This window comes from Lissotriton vulgaris, chromosome 3_1 (assembly GCF_964263255.1).
Source record: "Lissotriton vulgaris chromosome 3_1, aLisVul1.2, whole genome shotgun sequence".
Classification (NCBI taxonomy): domain Eukaryota; kingdom Metazoa; phylum Chordata; class Amphibia; order Caudata; family Salamandridae; genus Lissotriton; species Lissotriton vulgaris.
This window is the reverse complement of record NC_141689.1, coordinates 1,826,472,899-1,826,494,379: the sequence shown is the minus strand read 5'-3', so window position 1 is coordinate 1,826,494,379 and position 21,481 is coordinate 1,826,472,899. Positions and strand designations below refer to the sequence as shown.

The following is a 21,481-nucleotide window of genomic DNA, read 5'->3' as shown; positions in this document are numbered from 1 at the left end:
GCATTTGTGATGATGAATCCCAAATGCAAAAATAGCGCTCGCAAAGGGCCAGATTCTCAGAATCTGGTCCTTTGCGAGCCGATTTCGGCTTGATGAATCAGGCTGTATACCCCTGTCTTCAAACTGAGCCTTGAGTGCCGTTTGAATCCCCTGTAGGGACCCCCCACTACAGAGACGTAATGCTACAGCCATCACTGTTACGAACATCTGGATCCAACCGCACACATTTGTTCTGCGGCACACCCTTGCAGCATGAATGCATCCTCTCCCCAATGCGGCCAGATACATCTTCTGCAGCACCAAAGGGACATCACAAGAAGTACTGGCTCAGCATTGAAACTTCTGTTTGTAGGGCAACTTCCCCCTCCCCCCCCCCACCCCCACTCCCTCATAAAACAGGCAGCTGAGGCTTTAGAACAAATCAAGTGTCTCCCCAGCTCCCCACAAAATTAAACACATAAATAAATAAATTAGACAGCAGACAAGACTGTGATTGACCCTCTGCAGCGCTTTCTCGAACACCAATTCTGAGAATCTCTGAGGGGCCGCCCTCTAGCCTCTGCACCAGCAGTTGCTGTCCCCAGTCTGTCGCACCCAGCAGCAGCTGCCATCTTTGCACCCACAGGCATCGCTCCAGACACTGGACAACAGGCCCCCACACACAGAGGGACATAAGTAGCAGAACCATCAAATGGTGCTTTAGCAAGCACCACGTATAAAATGTGTCCTACCATAAATGCACTCATCTACACAATATGGAAACTGCTCTCTTTGCAAGACTGCACTGTATAATATGCACTGCAATGCAGCAATTGTATCTTGTGGGCTTCTGTCTAGAGTTGCATGGTGGGTAAAAAAATGATGGTCTGGAATGAGGCTCTAAGCGATCACTGGCGGGTGAGATTATTTCGAGGATTTCATCCATCACCTTGGTGTTTGTCACACTTTTATCCATGGCACTAATAGTAGCAGTTCTGGGAAAAAAAATGAATGAGTAGAGATGTGTTTTGCTATGTTTAACTCACAGTAACACAGGAGGAGGTTGAACAGGAACTCATGCATTATCAAATAGCTAACAGACAATGCAATCTAGGTAGTTTAGATTACAATATTTCATTGAAAGAACACACTAGAAGCTAGGCGTAAACAAGTATGAGGAGGGGGGGCAAAGAAAAAATGTATGTGTGTATGTATGTATTCATGTGGTATTTGTATGGTGCGAACCTGTCCAAAAGTCAGCCAACTGCTGTACAGGGTCAAATGGAAAGGATCAGTCAACTAGCGAGTGAAGTGTAGCTGGACTCAGAGAGGAGACATGAACTGCAGTTCTGTTATGTACCAAAAGTGAAATTAGTCATTTTTGTAAAATAGTCGAATGAAAAGTCATTAGTGTTGAGAAAAAAGTAACAAGTGCTGAACCCCAGTAAAGCACATTTAGACTGCAGCTGTACCCTGCTTAGTCTCTACAGATTTCTCAAAAATAACCCAACTGAGGTGACTAACTTTAGGATCTCTGCCACCCTGCCCAAAGTGTTTCCATCCATACCACAACACCATACATTCCCGTAATGATGTTCAGATTATCTCTTCCAGCTCTGCAGTAACCTTACCAACTTCCTCGAAACCCTCTACAGCCTAAAATGCAATCCATGCTGCAATGTTTCCTATTCACTACTTCAACTCAGCCATCATCAACCACTACCATCTAATAATCTAGTGACTATTGGGAACAGGCCACATAGAATATCTGGACACTACAATAACCGTGGAGGAAATAGCCCAGGTAATTGCTGCCCTGCCGGCCGGCAAGGTTCCTGGTTCAGACGGGCTTACGCCCGCCTTTTATGAGGAGTATGCAGCCCTGCTAATTCCGCATCTCATCAAGATGTATCATGAATGGCTGTCGGTGGACCAGCTCTCTCCATTCCTGCACGAAGCCATAATCGTCACGATCCGTAATCCAGATAAACCGCTTTTTGTAATAAATATTGATGCCAAAATCTAGGCAAAAATCATAGACTACCGCCTGCTACCACTCATGCCCCTAATCGCACGCCTGGATCATCCTGAATTTATACCCAGGGACTTCACATAATTTGCGCACCATCTTTGCTGTCATGCAGCACATCCACCCCTCAGTACCAGCAGTGGCTGCCAGCTTTATGCCACAAAGGCATTTGACATGCTGGAATGGCAGATTCTTTTTACAATGTTGGCAGGATAGAGGTTCAGTGCAGGCTTCATTCAGAAGGTCAAGCTCATGTACTGCCAGCCTGTGGCCCGTGTGCAGTTAAATTGGCAAACTTCCGAACGATTTGAAATAACCCATGGCACCAAACAGGCTGCCCCCTTTTCCCCTCCTTTTTACCATCACCATTAGCCGCAAGGCTGCAACAGCACTACGCGGAGCGTGGAATTGGGATCACCCCCCATGGATTGGTGGTATCAATGTATGCGGACAATATCAACCTCTATGTTCGGAAACCAAGCTCTAACCATGCACCCCTGACACATGAAGTAATATGCTTCGGAGGACACTCCGGTATTCAGATCAACTGGGGAAAAATCGATATTTATCCCTCTCACTAAGGCAACCGCCCTTTACCCCACAGAATATCCATTTCGATGGCCACTGCGCCTGTCAAATATCTTGGAATATGGCTCAGCAGAGATACAAACGAGCTTTGGAGGGCAAGCTATAGAAGTGCTGTGGAATGGTTTGAGTCGCGCATTTCAAGCTGGACCAGACTGCTGCTGTCCCTTGCCAAGCGCATCAAGATTGCAAAGATGGTGGTCCTCCCTAAGTTCTTATATCTTTTTGCCAATATCCTGATGCCCCTCAAAATGCGCTTCTTTAATAGGCTACGATCTAATCCAATCACGCTCACCTGGGCAGGGAGACAGCCCAGAGTGAGGTACGAAATGGTGACACTGGCGAGCGGGGCTTGGGGCACCGGACCTGCAGCTATATGAACTGAGTGTGCATGTGAGTTTCCTGCACCATTGGTTATACTCCACTTAATTTCAGTCCCATGTGGCGGTGGAGCGCGATCGGGAGTCCCCATGGCCGCTGACGAAGGCCTTGTTTTGCAAATACAAAGCACCCCAAGGCGAAATAGACCCTGTAGAATGCATGCAGTGGGCGTGGGATGGACTCTGGCACAAAACTGGGCTCCCGGCCTTACACCCCCCCCATCATCTTAACTGGCAGAAAACCCACGATTCCCCTGCTGCAAGACAAAGAGCCGGTGGGTAGGGCCGACGAGCTGGGAGTTGAAGCTATTGCAGATCTGTTCCCCAGAGGACAGTTTCTTCAGTAACTGTCCAACCCCTGAGTGCGGGAGGCCACAGCGCTGGACACACTGCTATATTACCAGCTGCGAGCGCCCTGCTGTGCTACATACGACTCCTTCCCTGAGCGCCCCCCTCCACCTTGTGGTGCTGGAACACTTTTATGTCACTACGTCCCCGCGGAAACTAGTAACTAAGTTATACACAATCACAATGAAGTCCCCCCCCCCCCAAACTGGACACGTCTCGGGCGAGGGAGGAGTGGGGCGAGAGCTTGGATGAGAGGTCCCAGAGGACAGGTGGACAGACTGCTGCAGGTAAACGGAAGGCTCAACCCCCACTTATAGGCTGCAACTGATTCACTTGAAATATCTTCATAAGCTATACCGTACACCACTGCAGCTGTACAAAATGGGGCTGCGGGAAACCGCGAAATGCAGCCGCTGGTCCGCTGCTGGAGCCACGTTTCTCCACTTGACCTGGAGCTGCCAGGAGGTGGCGGAATTCTGGGGGAGGATGTGTGACACAATTGGCCGCATTACGGGGGGAAAACTTACCACCGCACCATGCGACATGCCTGTTGGGCTATGTCAAGGAGACACCCGTTGCATACTGCCGGCTAGTGGTGGTGCTGCTCTTGCAGGCGAAGCACAGGGTTGCTATACATTGGAGCCGTAGGCCTGCACCCACACACACACACACAGCATGGTTATCGGACACTAAATACTGTCAGGAGCAAATCAACACATATTGGGAACTTAAGCCTGTGAGATCCAGGCCATTCGATATCTGGGAACCTCTTGCTGCATACCTCAGAGATAGAGCGGCCTACACCATAGATGGGTCAGAGTAGGCTGCGCAAGAATGCAGATGGCGGGGAGGCATGGGAGAGGAGGAGAGGGGTGGGGGGGGCATTGTGAAGGGCTGACTTGAATTGCAATGCTATATAATTGTAGGGTCTGGGGTGTTGCTTGGGTTGCCTCTTAGTATTGATAAGCCAGCTATCTTGTACTGATGATCCAATTGGGCTGTTGAACTTGTACTGCAAGCTCTTGTTTGGTATGCAATACGTCGGAGTACCTAAAAATAGAGAATGAGTTTGTGGTTGGAAATTGCCCTTTTTGCAGGATTACCCCAAACGTTTTGCCTCCCACTTTTTTGCTGTATCTTTTTGTTGGCTTTATGACTGAGCACTTTACCATTGCTAACCAGTGCTAAGTGCATGTGCTTCTTCTCTAAAAGTGTGTAATTGGTATGTACCTGATAGACATATTTTACTTATTTGTAAGTCCCTTGTAAGGTAGTATACCATATACCCAGGGCTTGTAAGTTAAAAGCCAACAGAGGGTGAGCACAGGTTATTTTAGGTGTGTATCTAGCTTAACATGACTAGAGTGGAGGGTTCTGCCTGGCTTAGATGCCTACACTGCCTGGCTTAGATGCCTACAATGGCCAACCAGAAACTCAATTTCTTTCAGTTGCCACCACCAATGGTAAAAGAAACCTCTTTAAAAGAAAATAAAAATGACTTTGCAAAAGAAATATGGATCCTGATCCAATTCAAAATGGTCCAAAAGAATACTATGGGCTAAGCAACATTAATTAAAACAACAAAGCTCAATGCGGGGGTCGAATCCTGCGCTATATAAGAATATAAATAAATAAATAAATAAATAAATAAATAAATGAAGAAGGACCTCACGACTTCCTTGAAGGCTAATACCACAAATTGCTTGCAGGAAGCCTCGTGCCAGCTCCTGGGGTCGAGCGGTGGCTGCGCGCCCTGTGGCGGATTCCTCGGCACTGACGTCGGGCCCTTCAGCCTGTCTGGGAAAGCGAAAGCACGCCGCCATGCACGCGTAGGGACAAAAAAAATGCGCGTGCATGTGCACAAAGATGGCGTCGAGCTGTCCACAAGTGCGTGCATTTTTTTGTCCCTACCCGTGCATGTTTAGCTTTGCTGATGGCGAGAGCAGCCATCTTTGTCCATTTGGACGCGTGTGCATTTAGCTTTGGCTGAATGATTCCAAAAGGTCCTCTCCATGGCAAGAGCAGCGCATGCGCTGCTTTTGCCAGGCGAGACCTAAAAAAAATTTAAAATAATAATAATAATAATAATAATAATAATAATAATAATATGGAGTGGCACAATATACTCACCAAAATCAGAACCGATGCAATTTTATATAAGTTCACATTATTGAAAACAAATGGTGGACCGTAGAAAAAAGAACTTCAGGACTGTGAAAGAACAAGTTGACTGAAAAGAGGCATGCATCATACTTGGGAAATGGAATACCAGATTTCCCTGATAAGGAAAGCAAAAACAAATCTGGAGAATAGACGCACAAAAACAATGTAGGCCTCTATCACTTACAGGAGAGTCTTGAAAAAGTAAAAGTATCTTAACAGCAACAAAACAGCCTACCAAAGCTGCTAGCCTGATCTACTTGCATGTACATTCAATGCATCTAGTGCCCAGTGCTGAAACCAGACATTCAACTAACTCTAAACAAAGAGGAATCATCATGCATTTTAAGAAATTTACTCAAACCACTTTGGACTTGTAAGCTAATAAATGAATTGATTTTTTTAATAGCAAGTCAACAAATGTATAGTGTCCCAAGTTGTCGGCAGCTCAAATCAAGATACAAGACGCATCTTTGGGCATATAAATATCACATACGGCATTATCAATATCTTAAACTGTTAAACAACCCAAGGAGACACAATTAGGATGCTTTATTTTATGAACCAGAAGAAATTAAAAATGTTGTGGAATCTATCACGTCACACGCAAGGAACCGACCAACTTGTTCTGATCCCAAACTAAACACAGTAAACAAAGGTTCAAAATAGAATGCCACGTGCAAGGGCATTATGAAGCCTCTGAATAATTTTTATTCTGCCTCTAAAAGCTAAATATCGGCCCACCAACTACACCATAGTTCTGAAATATCAAAACATCCATTGCAAGGTTAGTGGCTGCTCGGTAATGAAGCAACTCTAACAGCTCAAGACATCACACAGACTTCTCCTCTTCCTCTACAGCCCCTCTGCCCCCTTATTACAAATGCAGCAGCACCTTTCTATTTTTACGCTCTAGTTAGAGCGACCTCTCAAAGCACAACTAAATTAAGATAATTATTAACTATTTCAGAAATATGCAAATGTGTCCTTCATCAATCCTAGTCTCCTTGGTCAATGACGATGGGCAGATGTAAAAAATTGCTAAAAGTAGTACTTACAGAAATCTTAAAACAGACATTGAATTCATACAAGAGACCCATGTTTGTGCAGAGGAACAGATCAAACTAGATGCAAAATGGGTTGGGTATGTCCAGTTTAAAAACAAATGGAAGATATCTCTCTACTTATTAAATCCATTGCAGAATCACCTACGAGAGAGACCGACGCATTGCCGTCTTCCTCTTGACCGGCTTACATCCGCAGCCGCCCTTGACACAGCTGATTAAACACTCAAGTTGGAATCTGGTGACTTTTGCCCGTGCTGACTATTTGTATTCAGGACCGAGGTGGGCCTTACCCTGGCTGGGAAGTCACCATCCATGGACCTCGATTGAAGTAATCTAATCCTATGTCCAATGAGATTACATAAACACACCCCCTCTCACCGTGGTGCCTGACCCGGCCCCTCTGTCAGTACTTCTTCTTTTTGTCTTTCACACGCAAGTCTTGGGCCACTATGTGTTTTTCTGCACTGTTCACAATGGCAGTTCGTTGGCTTAAATCAAGTGTCCCATATCATAAGGTCCTGATGAGAACCCCTCATTGATCGGGGGTCGAAATGTCGTCCACATACAAATGAACCACCTTCACAGACCGCTAGTACTGCCCTAGAGGACTGACTGATTGGTGATTTTAACATATTGTATTGTAGTCTTTTGTTGTATATAGAAACCTTTTTACTTATTGTGCACACCCCTTTCCCTTTACAAGGTTCTAATTCACTTGGGTCACTGCGCACTAATATGTGTACATTTTTTGTGAAAATTATCACTCAGTAAAAATGTTCGTCTTCATAACTATATCTAGTGTATGGTTCTGATTCTTTTTCTGACACTCACCGCCCTCAAATCAATTTGCCATTTTTCTTTTTTACTTATCAAGTATCCAGACACATAGGCCACAGGATCCGTTGTTCTGTGTTATAAAACACACCTCTTCTTATCAAAGACTTTTCTGCAACCATACTCTCAACTCAGAAAACTACAAATGGCAGATCATTCTAGCTAGGTATTAAGGTCAGGAATAACCCATTGACATTCCTCGCCATGCTCTCAAATCTTGCACAAAATAAAAGAATTAATTGCTGAAGCATGTAGGAGAGCCTTATATTGAGCAGAAACAATACCTTTTTCGACCCCTTCACTAATAAATGAAGAGGACACAACAAGCACATACTGAAGTCTCAGGATTATTATCAAGAACAAAAGTTTTCCACAAAAAATTATCCGACGCACAGCCAATTGAGAGGAACAAAAATGTGCCTTCAAATCTAATCCTAAAACACACTCGAGAATGGACTTCTTTGGTATTGAACACCTTTGGTGCATCAGACATCGTGTTCATTCTACCCTCTGATAACATGTCTGCGTCTATGAACATAGGTGCTCGGTATGCAAACACCAAATCTACAAAACGGAATTTGAACTCTTCTTTATTTGGTCCAAAAGAATTAAAAAATCATATCAAGTTCAACAAAGATTTCCTCACCAGGAACGTCAGCACTGAACTCTGCATGCAAATCATATGGGGTGCAAAGAAAGACATGGAAAGAGGCGAAAATATGAATTTCCTAGTCAAAGTAAAGCAATCCAAAAACAGAACTAGGGCTTTCAACAAAAAGGGCAAAGTTCTAGAGAGCAAATTAATTCAGATCAACAATGATTTAGTGGTCTTATGTTACCATCAGGATTGGTGACATTAGAAGTTTGCTCTTACATAAAACCCATACGGACACTTTGGACATTCCACAGGCTCATCACAGTGTTCACTGTGTCCTTTGTCACTGTAAAAAGCCATCACGGTGGCTCTGGCAGACAGAGACCTGAAGATACACAGAGGAAGATGCAGACGCTTTCACAGGAATCACTACTGGCCGGTCACTTCCAGTTTGCTAGTGGCAGTGAGAGCACTAGAGAACAGTTAACAACTTTCCTTTGCCAGGGAACGGTTCTTTGTTGCTCAGCTTTTCTGTATCTTCATCTTTGTTGTTTTCCTCCTACACTGTGTAATATGTTCTTTCCCAAAATTGTACCCACCGCGGCTTGTGTGCCTTTCCCTCAGTTTCTGTGCAGGCCTCCTCCTGTGTTTAGTCTTCACCTTTGTTCAGAATGACTGGGATTGTTACTGGTAGTCTATGGTATGCTTCATAGCTTCTTCTAGAGGGAAGATGGTAAAAAGTATCTCAATTATTTGAGAGATGAATTGTAAAGATATATACCACGAATATTCACCACCATTCTCAACTTGAAGGAAGGGGATGTGTCTTACTGCACAAAAGTCACAGGAAGTAGCATAGAGAACCACAGTGATCACAGCTCACCAGACTTCACTATTATGAAGAAAAGGAAGGGGTAAGGCAGTAGATCAAATGGGGAAGTCCTCTCTGAAGGCAACTGAGTATATCTCTAGCCCCATCAGCAGTATGTTTATCAAAAAGGAAATCCTTTAAACGTATAACTGAATTTGTGAGAAAGAAATTTAACGTACCTATATGGTCACCATTTCTGATTGTTTTCTTCTGATTTTGTGGTCATTTCTAATTGCATGGTTAACAGGTACAATGACCACATAAAAGTAGAAACAAACAATTTTACATGTCTCATATTACAGTTGCATCACTAGTGCATTAAAGAGTATCCCTGTCTAAAAATGTCATGTTAAATCCAATCATAAATTAGAAACCATAACATACTTAACTCCCACACTCACAAAGGAGGGAACATGGGGATGATGACATGGGGACATAAAGGGAATCACTCGTTATAACATCCACCAGTACATGGCTGTGCCTCCTCTCCTCATGAATTAAACCCTTAACACAGCTACAATGCTAGAGCACTGCCCATCGTGGTCTGCTTTAATCCAGATAGTTGCAGAGCTAAAACCTACATTGAAATCAGTCCAGTCAGATTACTTTATTACACCCACATCATCCTGTTTCTTTGTAAAACTAGTTCTCCTGGATCCAATGATCCGAATGGCTTCCCTCACAATTCATGTCAAAGTTTCTCATGAACATCTTATCCAACAAGCCAGAGAACTCCCAACCTCGTCAGATTAGGACAAAAACACTGGAGAATCGATATTTGTGTGCATTTCATCAGTTAACACGGTCCTCACACTGCTAAGAACGGCAGTGTATTTCAACAATTCGCCTCCCTTGATATCCAAACCCTCAATCCTATGGAGGGATTAAATTTCAAAGATTTTGGACACAACAACACAACTGTCCTTCATAGGCAACAATCCACATGAATTACAGGCTGGAGAAATACAATATAAATGCATTACCTATAACTTGACTGAAATAAAAGTTCTCTTTATACATTAATCCTCAGACAGCTGCCGAAGATACCTCGAAGTTCACCATTTTCTGATGTGATCTTGGGTGTCTATGGGGGAACGACAACTGGCCGTATATTAAAGCTAATGATTTTATAAAGCGCTCCGTCAGCTACAGATGGGCAACCTAACACAAATGGGGGTAAATACAAGATACGTCAAAAAGAACAACTGGACACAGGAGCTGAATTTATAAATCCAAAGTCAAAAGATACGTTTTTTAGCCTTTCAGAAAGGCCGACTGGTTGTCAACCAGGTGGAGATAAATGGAACCAATGTCCCAGGGCCCGGTTGCCAGAAAGGAAAAGGAGGGATCACTTAAGCAGTAGCTTCATCATGAGTGCCACAAGAAGTTGACAGGACGATGACCATGAGGAGCAAAAGGCAGGATAATGAATTAACTTATCTGGAGATATATGTGGCCCAAGCAATGAAAGCACAATAAAATAGACAGAGGATTTTAAATGTTATACAAAAAGGAAACAACAGCCAGTCCAAGGATGTAAGACAGGGGGACAGATGATGGTCGTAGGCAAGCTACATGGACTGGAGCATTTTGGATTTGGAAAAATCTAGTAATGTATTATACAATAAATTAAATATGAAAGCACTGCACAAAAGCAGACAACAATAGAGAGCGTCACACAGCGATACGTCATGAAAGAGCAGCGCAGGCCAAAAACCTCTTGCCGAGAAGAAAAAGGCGTAGAGTTTACTTGAGAACAGAGCGCATGCCCTGTAAGGTCATAATTAAAGGACTTGAGGGAATTTATGGCCGTAGTACACAGGCACGTATTCTTTGTATTCAATAGATTGAAAAATGGTTAGCCAATATGAGAAGGAGATTGAATTAGCCAAGAACACAAGGAATCTGATGAGAGGTTTTAACAGCACAATGATAAAAGCGCACACACGCAAATACACATGCATTCAACACAAATAAATAAGCAATCAACCCAAATACACATTCATTCAAAGGTAGAAGAATAATTAGTTTACTAAGCATTGTTAGTACGGCAATAAAGGATGTGTAAAGAATTAGGGTCATAGGTGACTGTAACAAGTATTGTCTGACTGTATATAAAAATAGCTGCCGGTGAAGCAAATTGAGACCGGCTATTTACTTCTGTGAAGACGGTCGCTCTCCCCGCAGCGACAGTGAAGAGCTGCTTTTAAATTGCCAAGAGGAGTTTGTTTTTTTCTTAATTTTTAAGTTACTTTGCCACAAATGGTAGGCCAAGATAGATAGAGTTACACTAGTCCAAGCAAAACCACCTGGGCAACAGTCTATCAAGCTGCTATTAGGAAAAACTGAGCGATTTTATGAAGTAGAGGAATGTTATGAAAACAAGAAGAAGCATGATTAATCAGGGAAGAAAAAGAAAGACAATTGTTTAAAAAAAACACACAAAAAAATCTCTCCAAGTCCACTGGAAGAGGAGCAGGAGCAAGATCTGCAGGCCACCACTGTGCTAGGCAGATGCCAGGAGAATTACCTATAAATCAATATTTTTTTAACACTATTAATTTTAAGAGAATTTATCTACATTCAACGTATCACTGGTGTGAAGGAAGAAACAAGGATTGCATGACACGAGACACCGTCACAGCCCTGTCAAGACAACCCGCAATCTGTGTGTTAACAGCACGTCATAAAAGTGAGAGCAAATGAATGAATAAGCTTGGCCAAAGGACAAGCAAACATTAAACAATGTGGACTGTGGTCAGAACCCTGTAGAATACAATGAGTAAAGACCTAATAAAATGGGGAGAACAGTTTGAGACCTATGCTGTTGACGTCAGGGTTCTTGGCAATGTCAGGGGGACAAGACTACAAGCCCTTCACTTCTACTGCATTTGCTGCCCTTCACATTAATGGGAACCTGGTCCCACTAGGAACCCACAGGGGTTTTCCAACACTATGTGGGCACCCACCAGGTCCAAATCTTTTATGTATGCCATACTTCCAAAAGAACACAAGGAGATGATGGACGGAGTGCTGAATGTTTTCAAACATTCACCCCCAGAGAAGCAGGCTGAAGGCAAGTCATGCCTTACAAGGCAGCTCTCCAGGGCTCAGGGTTCCTCTCTGTGCTCTTATCACTTCTCACCACGTGTTTGTTTACAGCGGGCTCCCTTGCCTCTAAACTGCTTAAGCTGAAAAGTTGCAATTTGTAATCATATTCTACAGACAGCATCAGGAGGAGGTAATGCTTCTTTTACTCATTTCACCCAGAAAGGAATTCAATACTCTCTACAGTTCAGGGCTCCACGAAACATTCCCTCACCACAGCTGTGGGATTGACTCGCAACCGCACTGCGATACAACTAGTGGACTTGACACAGGGTTAGTGGCAAACCACTTCTTTCAAGGAGTTTGACTGACTACTGCTCCTCCTCCACTTGTTTTTTTTTTTTAATGGAAAGCTATATGCAGTAAAATCTATAGAAAAAGTGCACTGCACATTGGATCTGGAGTTAAACGTAACTGCAGCCACTAAGACTGCGTCATCTAGAGGCGCAGAAGTCTATCTAGCATAAGCTAATGAAGAAAAGCCCACCAGAACACCTACTGACTGCGAGATCAAGAAAAAGAGGTGTCTTGCAGCAATTTCAACAGGCAGGCCAAAGGTCACAGGGGTGGCCAAGTGTATTCCTACTTTTATGAATACGGACTTAGGTGCTCCACCCCAAACAGAATCCTGATCACCAGATTTTGGGAGGGGTGAATACAACTTTAGTGATACGCAATTCATTTCACCCCCCAAGTTGATGGTTCTGAGGGGGTGGGCAGAAGATCTGCATAGAGCCATTCACTGTGAAAATGAGCAGAATAAGAAAGCTTACAGATAAGAGACCTATTGGATAGGACAGCTGCATTATTCACTACTGGTCATTAATTTTGAAATAGGCCCACACACACTCGGCAAACAAATCAAAATATATAAAAGAATGCTTGGATAGTGAGAACTGTGATAATAATGTTCTATTCAGACTCACTGAAGGAACACGGAGAGGATAAAATCACATGTGAACTTGCTGTTGACTCAGCTTCCAGATACCTGCGTCAAACCAATTGGGAGAGCCCACTCTCCCAGAAAGTCTGAATATCAAGCTTTCACTTGGACTAATTTGAAAAATGTGTGCAGTCTAGTAAACCCTCTAATCCACCTCTTATCCCAGAATGTATTCCTAAAATATTTCTGACTACTCGATGATTGGTCTGAGTATGTTTGACTTGTTGAATGTTTCCATCCTTAACAGCTGGAAAGAAAAAGAGCTAATCCCACACTGTATGCCCAGCCTGAACTCATGCGATACTGAGAATTGTAGGCCTTGATACGGATAGCTGTATCCCTTAAAGCTGTAGGATAGACTGGCAAAATGTCTATTTGCTGGCACTGTTGAGAATAAGGCAGTCAGCTATGCAAGTTAGGCAGCAGTTCATCCCGATGGAGGGAGTGTATGTGTACTCCTTGATTAACCCGAGGCAGATTGAGAGATTAAAATTGATGAGGGATAAATAAAGTGTTGGGCCTGAACAGTTGTTTATCGTTGACAAGTTTGAATATCTCTATGTAAGGCTGAAACCCTCCTCCTAGCAAATTTTCATATGCATGTAGGCCTTTTTGTTGAATACTTGCACAGAGGCTAAAGAGGTGGGTTAACTTTTCTTTCAGTATACCAGGCAGAGTCAATAGATATTCTATTTATAGCTTTCAAGAACAAAACTGAACTGAACTATATTTTGCACCATTTGCTTTAACTGTCTAAGGAGGTTCTGTTAAAATCGATAAACTTTAGGTGTACATAAGCGGCGTTCATTTATGTTCACCACAGCATATTGTTAAAGGTGAAATGACTGTTGTGAACATTGCCTGCGCCATCTTGCTTAGTGGGTATTTCTATGTGCACGTAAGCTGCAGCCATTTTACACATCACAGCCATTTTGTATTCTGTTAGTCACCTTTGTTTCACCCTGCCCTTACTAGCATCCCTCTGACCAACCTGGTATGTGAGCTGCGGGCTATAAACTCTATTGCCACAACAAACATCAACATCGCTTGCTGCCACAAACTCGTTTTTCCTCTCATCTCGGTTTACAGGCAAACCCATGGACACTCTTACACAAACAGGTTCCAAATACCTAACAGACTCTTGCAAACATGGTTTATTGCACTGCACACAGCAAGACTTGTTTTTGCCAACAATTGGACCGGTTTTCATCAACAGAACAGACTCTTAGATCTGGCCGGTCTCACATGTTAGACCCTGAAGCAAGGCCCAGCTGCAAAATTAGATTGTCTGTTTTGACCTGGGTAGGAAGAGAGTTAATGTTGTGCTTGTGTAACCATGTTGATGAAACAATGTTGAGCTTGTGTAACCATGTTGATGAAACAATGTTGGGCTTGTGTGACAACATGCCCGGGGCGGAGACTCCAAGCTTGTAACCATGGTAAATGAAACAAATGCATTGTGTCAAACCTGTATAAAAGGAAGAGTCTAAGGAGTTGCCAGCAGAACACCTCCCTGAGACATCCCGGTGTCTGCAGTTGACGTAGTCTCCCCTCAAGAGTAATAAACCTTTTTTCTTGCCTTCCAGTTGATAGCGAATACAAGGTGAATTAAAGGTGATCCTGCGCCGGGCAGCTTTGGGGGTCTTAGGAGACGCGCTGCTTTTCACAGTTCTGACCCAGTTCATCTGGTCATCAAAAGCTGTCTGGCAGGATGCTAAATAGCCTAAGCTTCCAGTATCCAAAGGAAGGCCTTGGATAGCCAGACTTCAAACTCCATCTCTGGGCCACAATTAAGTAATGACCAGAACAGGCCATATTTTCATACACGTCATTTTTAGAGTGACCATGGTCAGCAGCTGCTAAGCCTGGCATGCCCCAGGCCCTGCTTTTCAGTCTCCTAACCTTTGAGGTCGTAAAGGCAGGGCTTTGAACTAAACTTCAACAAGGCTCTGATCAGCCTGGCTTACTTTCTGTAGCCTGTGGACAAATGGGGAAATTGGCTATTTGGTAAAATAAAATCTCATTCATTAGTGAATGTGTACAACACTAAAAGAAATGTTGCCATCCTACAATCAGACTAAAACAACAATAGTGGTTCTGGACTGAGGAGCTCCTCAGATTCCTTAGCGATGTGCGGGTTAAGGCATGAAACACAATCAGCAGCGGGACCACAGCACTGAGTCTTCAAGAAAAGAGTAACAAACTTTCAAAATTATAAATGTATAATTGCCGGCACAGTGGACCTAGCAGAGCACCACCAGGTCTCAGGATGTTGCAAGCATGTGAGGGAAGACCAAAATATATCTGAAGTCAGAGGTAGATCAGAAGGGATAAAAGTAGCCGCGGTCCGTGAAGGTAACAGTGGTGGGGCCGGGTGGGATTTCGTAGGACGCTGCTGAGGGATTATTAAATAAATAATGAATCTTCCCTCTGCATCATCCCTCGAAATGCCCCTCACGGGGTTCCACTGCTCTTACCTGCATAGACCGTGGCTGGGTAAAATGACCAGATGGATACACAAAGAACAGAAATGACAAATAAAAGAATGAAAAGAAACCGACCGATGGACAAAGACAAAACGAAGCAGTTCATTGCCAGCTGGAGTGTGTGGCAAGGCAACACATGAATATCTGGAAGGGCTTATACATCGTTATGAAATGGGACACCATCTCTGGCTTGCCCTACATTGGGGACAGAGATTGGGTGGGACCATGAATAGAAGTGTGCACTACTCCTAGAGTTTATATCCTCCCCACTACCTTCTTGGGATGGATAATGTATGTCTTTAAGACTGTCACCATAAAAGGTCACAAAGGCATATAGTGTTGGAGGCTTCACTAAAGGCAGCATGCAATTGCATAGAGGCAGCCAAACTCTGAAAGGCGGTCTGACTTTAAGCATGTCCAAAAGACTCAATGATATTGGACCAATTTTAGGGAAAAGGTGAGTCATTTTCTGTTCAGTGACTCAATCTTGCATTTTTGTGGAAGATTATATAGTTCTGCTTATTTCAAAGTCTTTGAATGAAATGACTCGGACAAGAAATGGTCCTGCATGGGTTTATAGCAGAAATCAATAACAAAACACACAGGCCAGTCATGTATATTCACCTACATCCAGCAGTATGGATTTATATTTCATGCATGCGTGATATGGCCCACAAAGGACACTTTCATACAGTCCATGCACTTCTACTCAAAGACCACATTCTAGTGATTTGCTGCCATGGAAAAATTGGGTTATAGGTAGGCTTTGAGCTTTCAGTATGATTTTTGTATTTAGGCAAAAGTTGTGTTTCACCAATGAAGAAATGTGGTGCTACCACTTCTGTGCACTGGCACCAGCAATGAGCTGGTGCTACTTCTACGCCTTGCATAAGCATTGTTGCCCGTTATTCCCCCCTTTTAATCATATTATGATTACCAGTGATGGTTATCATGGTGTAGCTGAAGGGAGAAATGAGAACAAACCCCGGCCCTACCTGCAAGGCCGAGATCAGGCTCACTTCTCCTTCCAGCTCCATAATGTTGTCCACCGTGAGGAAGACTCTTTAACATGAAATGCATTGATGTTATCAACACACAAAACTCTTATTTTATGACATTTTCTAAAAACAACGAGCCTGGTAGAAAGATACATTTTCACTAATGAAAATGGACAGACTTGGAGACACCGAGTGGTGCATGCTTTACAAACAAATATATTGAATTAAACTGAATTAAATTAGGCTGCACTAAAAGTTATTCAAACAATATACGCTTCATAGAAGCAGTGCCCTTCCAAACAACTTGCTATTTAGCCAGACACAACCTTGCCTGTTAGTTCACTTATGAACCCTCCCATAAAACAATCTGAATAATGTGAGAGACTGCAGCATCAAACTGACCATCAATGGATTACATAAGCATTCAATGTAGTAAGAATGCTAGAAAGATAAACTATGATAAATATAAAGTGAGGGGTATGATACTCCTCTAGGAATACATCAAACTGCAGTACACTTGCTGTAGGGATTGTAGTTAAAGGATGGCCATACCGCTGTGAAAAGCCTAGGCACTAAACTGGACTCAGAGCTCTCCATGGCTAACCAAGTCACTACCGTGGTAGGCAGCTGCATAGGGCTTCTGAGGCAGTTACGGAAACTTGTCCGCCTCCTTTCAACTGCCTCCTTGCAAATGATCTTGTCGGCTACAATTGTTTCCAGACTGGCCTACGGAAACGCTTTGTGTATAGGCCTCCCTCAAAAGCTTAATAATAAACTACAAGTGGTACTTATTGATGCAGCTAGGCTGATCTTTAGGTTACCAAGACGTGCCTCCCCTCTGCTGTGCAAACTACACTGGCTCCCCCATCAAGCAGAGTAAAGTTTAAAGCTTAACTCCATGCGCGTGGCGGGTTTTCCCGCTGTGCGCTGACTTTTTAAAAAACCCGCGGTTCATGACAAGCTGAGCTCGTCATGAGCGTCGAAGGGGTTAAAGGCATCTGCATTGCCCATAAAGCGATCTATGGCAAAGCCCCGACTTATATTAAGGAACGCTTGAAGAACTATGTTCCGGGACGCACACTGCGGTCATCCGAGGCCTGCCACCTGGCCACCCCTAGATGCAATACTACATCTAAAGGGGGTAGAGCTTTTTCCGTACTGCTCCCACAACTCTGGAACCAGCTGCCCGACCACCTGGGTAAAGAACCGGCTCTCCTCCCATTCAGGAAACAACTTAAAACACTTCTGTTTAGGGAGGTACTGGACACGGTCTAAACTTACCACACTGTGGGGCCATACATCTGCCCACTACCTCTGGCTATTTCCCCTAAAGGCTTAGAGACCCGCTGGTGATGAGCACTATACAACATCAATTACAATTACCTGGGGAGGTTGCCCTTGGAATTGAAGCTACAGGTTATGATCATATGAAGTCTTATACAATCCCAACAATATCATTGTCAGCTGCAAGAGTTCAGCATATGCGCTAATTTGACTTCCTCTTGCCTGCACCTGGTATGAAATCTTATTGGGCAACCACAATAGATAATAAACAAGCGATACTATGTGCATAGTTAACTGTAAGGCTATAGGCAGGCTCATCGTTGGTAAGCCTTTGTTTGAGTAAACTCCACCCAGCTCTGCTGAACGGAGTAAGATTGTTAAGCAATGAAAAACAAAATATAAAGGCATCTTTATTGCTCATTCATCTTCTGAACTGCAGCATGGTTTTTTTGTGGGGTTCTGCAGCACCCACCCCCAACATTTCTTCCATCGCCTATGCCGCAGGCGTGCTTCTGTATGGCTGAATGTCCCCATTCAGGTGTGCGGCTTGAGCCACAATCACACAGGGATCCCAGGGACTGGGCTTACCCGTGCCATTTCCATAAACTCACCTGTACAATTGGAACAAGCATTGGTAAGGCGAGCAGGTATTTAACATGCTAATGTATAAAAAAAATAGCACATTAAAGCAAGACATATGGGAGGCAGTTAGCAGGAGTGGACAGAAAAGGCTACAGTCGTAAAGTAGTCCCTCATGCAGTTGAATGCAAGCACTCGAGAGGACGCAGAAGAATTCAGCCAAACAGACAACAGCATTTGGTAGGAGATAAGTATTCTACCGGGCTCAGACAAAACATAATTGTCCAACTCTCACACCAATGGTTGAAAGAGGCCAGTGAAAGAAACTCAATGGTTGAATGTGACGGGCCCAAAGCTCCCTGTATGTAAATAGCTAGCAACGGGTCTGCCTGACAGCTCTGGTTTCAAACAGATCTTAAAGCGATGAATGGGAAATGTGAGCTATTTTACCTCCTAACAGAATCGCACTAAAGATATGGTGTACTGTCGGCTACATTTTGTCATATATTTTATTTGTTTTATAAAGTAGCAGTTTTTACCTTGTGAATGAGCACACGTTTTCGTTTGTTGCTAAATGGACTCTGCCTCCGAGAGAGAACCATTCATAAAAGAATAGACAGTACATTGTTTACGCGTGTATTAAAACAACAGACCCTCTTTGGACGAAATATCAACGATTTGTTGTTATCATTCTTTTATAGACTGGAAAAGTGAAACAACAAGGGAGGTGCAAATAAAAGTCTGTTTGAAAAAAATTATATATACAGTTTTCATAGTACTACTAAATCGCGAATAGTGTATCCAATAGGCCATAAGTGATATGCCATGAATATTTTAACACTAGTGCTGGAAATGTGCAGTTCCGTTTCAAGGAACAAAGCGAGCCTTCAAAAACAGAAAATGCTCTGTTTAAAGACATTGGCAAATCCAACGCATTCTAGCCCAACCCATTTAGAACTCTTTGTACAAACTGACAATGCACTAAGTTCACTTGGATACTTATGGGCGAAGCAACATGACTGGGTGACTCTAGCAACAACCACAAATCCTCATAAATTGGTCAATTCATTACTGACGGGTAAAGGTGTGCAAGCAAAGTCACACAGAAAGAGGGGGCAGAAATAGTCCACCTAGTAAGAAGTCACAGCATGCACATAAAACGCCACTGAGTAAAAACAGAACTACAGGCAAAATGCAGATGGCCACAATTATTTTAGCAAATGGTTACGATGACAGATGTGAGTTGTGGCGCCACCTGTTTTCTGCTTCGCTTTACTGTGTTGTACAGCGAATGGCAGGCAATACCATACTTGTTCGATATCTACATTCGCCCAATCACACCACGAAGGTGATGTTTTAGTTCGAGCCCCTGATGTTTACATTCTGAGTGGAAACGTGTGACGTAACAGACGGCCGCTTCAGCGCTGAAAACACTCCCAGCTAGCAGAGGACGCAAGAGATATTAGATTCCTACCATGGTGTACCAGGCATCGACTTTCCAAACGTGGACACGTGCACCCGGCCCCTGAACAAATACTCACTGTTACTGAACAAGCACGCTACACCTACTGGCACTGACACATTCATTGTTACAATGTAATATTTTACAAAATGCAGAGGCACTCACATCTTCCCTGCAACTATGTAATCGTGTACAAAATGCGGAGGCTGGTAAGCAGTGTGTAACTGTCCCAGCTGAGCTGCCTGCAATAGAACAAGCCAAAAGCATACACAGAGGGTTTGAATGACCACGTTAATCTTGCTAAATTGCTTAGAAAACAAGCGCCTTATTCTGGAGCCAGGCGCTTTCCGCTGCTCGCCGCTGCTATTGCTCAGCACAACTCGTCTACACTTACTTTTGGTTGCAGAGATCAGGTTCTTGCCATCTTTCATCAGATCTTTAATAAACTTGTTGGTTTTTTCCAGTTCCACCTCGTGGGCTCGTATCCTTTCCCGCAGCCAGGGACTGTCCAGGTAGCAGTCGCTGAACTCCAGGGGTTGCAACCCCATGATTGAAAAAAAAAGTTTAAAATCTCCGATTGAGTCCGCGGGGAGAAGAAATCCTTTAAAAGAAGCAGCCGCGGGCAGTCTGCGTCCAGCAGCCTCGTCACCTCACCTTGAACATTCAGCAATAAAACGGGGCAAACAGAGTAAACCCAGGGGCGAGGGCAGCCCGCACACACCGGGAGGACCCGCGCGGGCAGCAGCGTCACCAGGCTCCCGCGTGGACTCAGGGACACGCCGCTGCAGAACCGGAGACCCGCACCGCTGCAGCCAGACACCCGGCCGATCCCATCGGCCTCAGCAGGGACATTCCTGCAGCCTCAGTGACACCCCCCCTCTGGATCCCGCCTCCTTCAGTTGCCCCTCCCCGACAGCCAGCTAAACTGCCCCTCCTAACTGCGAGGCACTGCTCTGCTATCCCTCTGTGCTAGACACGACACTCATGTTTTCCAGCCCTCTTCCGAGCATTTGTTGGTGTGGGGCTGAACTCTGGGAGCATGTAGTGGGGGTGTGGCCAGCCCCGCCTCTCCTCCATGTGTTCGCTGGCCTCTCGTCCTACCCTGCCCTGTCAGGGGTGGGCGCCACACCCCCCACATCTCCCGGGAGTTCCTCTGAGGTTTATCCACGCAGCTTTTCCAGCAGCCCTCGTCACCCCAACCGCCCTACCTCCTTATTGAAACACACGTCACTAGGATAGGGCTTGATTGCAGGAAAGCCCTGCTCGATAACATCACCTCCCACCATCTACCCCGTCACAGTAATCCCGTTTAAGCTAGGGAGTGCGTTGGTAGTAATAGTGTACACACCACTACTGAAGCGTGCCTCCCTTCTTAAGGGGCATGCTATATTTCCAGTTAATTGCAGCGCATTTTAAGGTCACATTCCTCTTTTTTTTGCAGTTTTATATAGCGCGAGTTTGGCCCGAAGGTATTTGAGCGCTTTACCTGAGCACCAGTTACGTTACACAAGGATGCAATGCTTTTTTGGTAGGCACGGGGAGATTAAGTGATTTGCCCAGAATCACAGGATGTTGAGCCGAAGCCGAGACTCGAACCTGGTTCCCCAGTTCCAAACAGCTCTGACCGTTAGGCCGCACCTTCTTAATAGTACTTTAACATATCTCCAGGACTTGCTCAATTCTACGGTAGCTCCGGCTGCGTATGTTACTGTTTTATGTTTTGTTTAAAAAAGCAAACAAAAAAAATCAACTCAAATATAATGCTAGAATAAA

At 44.1% G+C, this 21,481-nt stretch overlaps 1 protein-coding gene across 3 annotated transcripts in view; it reads right to left on the bottom strand.

Annotated features, from left to right (window-relative positions):
* The window catches only part of ARHGAP10 (Rho GTPase activating protein 10), a 1,108,509-nt gene extending 1,087,604 nt beyond the window's left edge, over window positions 1-20,905 (bottom strand). For all 3 annotated transcript variants that reach the window (XM_086962271.1, XM_086962272.1, XM_086962274.1), the window contains exon 1: window positions 20,103-20,905. In XM_086962271.1, coding sequence (XP_086818397.1) covers window positions 20,103-20,256 — 154 coding nt within the window. In that variant the 5' untranslated portion in view covers window positions 20,257-20,905. The remainder of the gene's footprint in view (window positions 1-20,102) is intronic.
* Window positions 20,906-21,481: the final 576 nt, after the last annotated feature.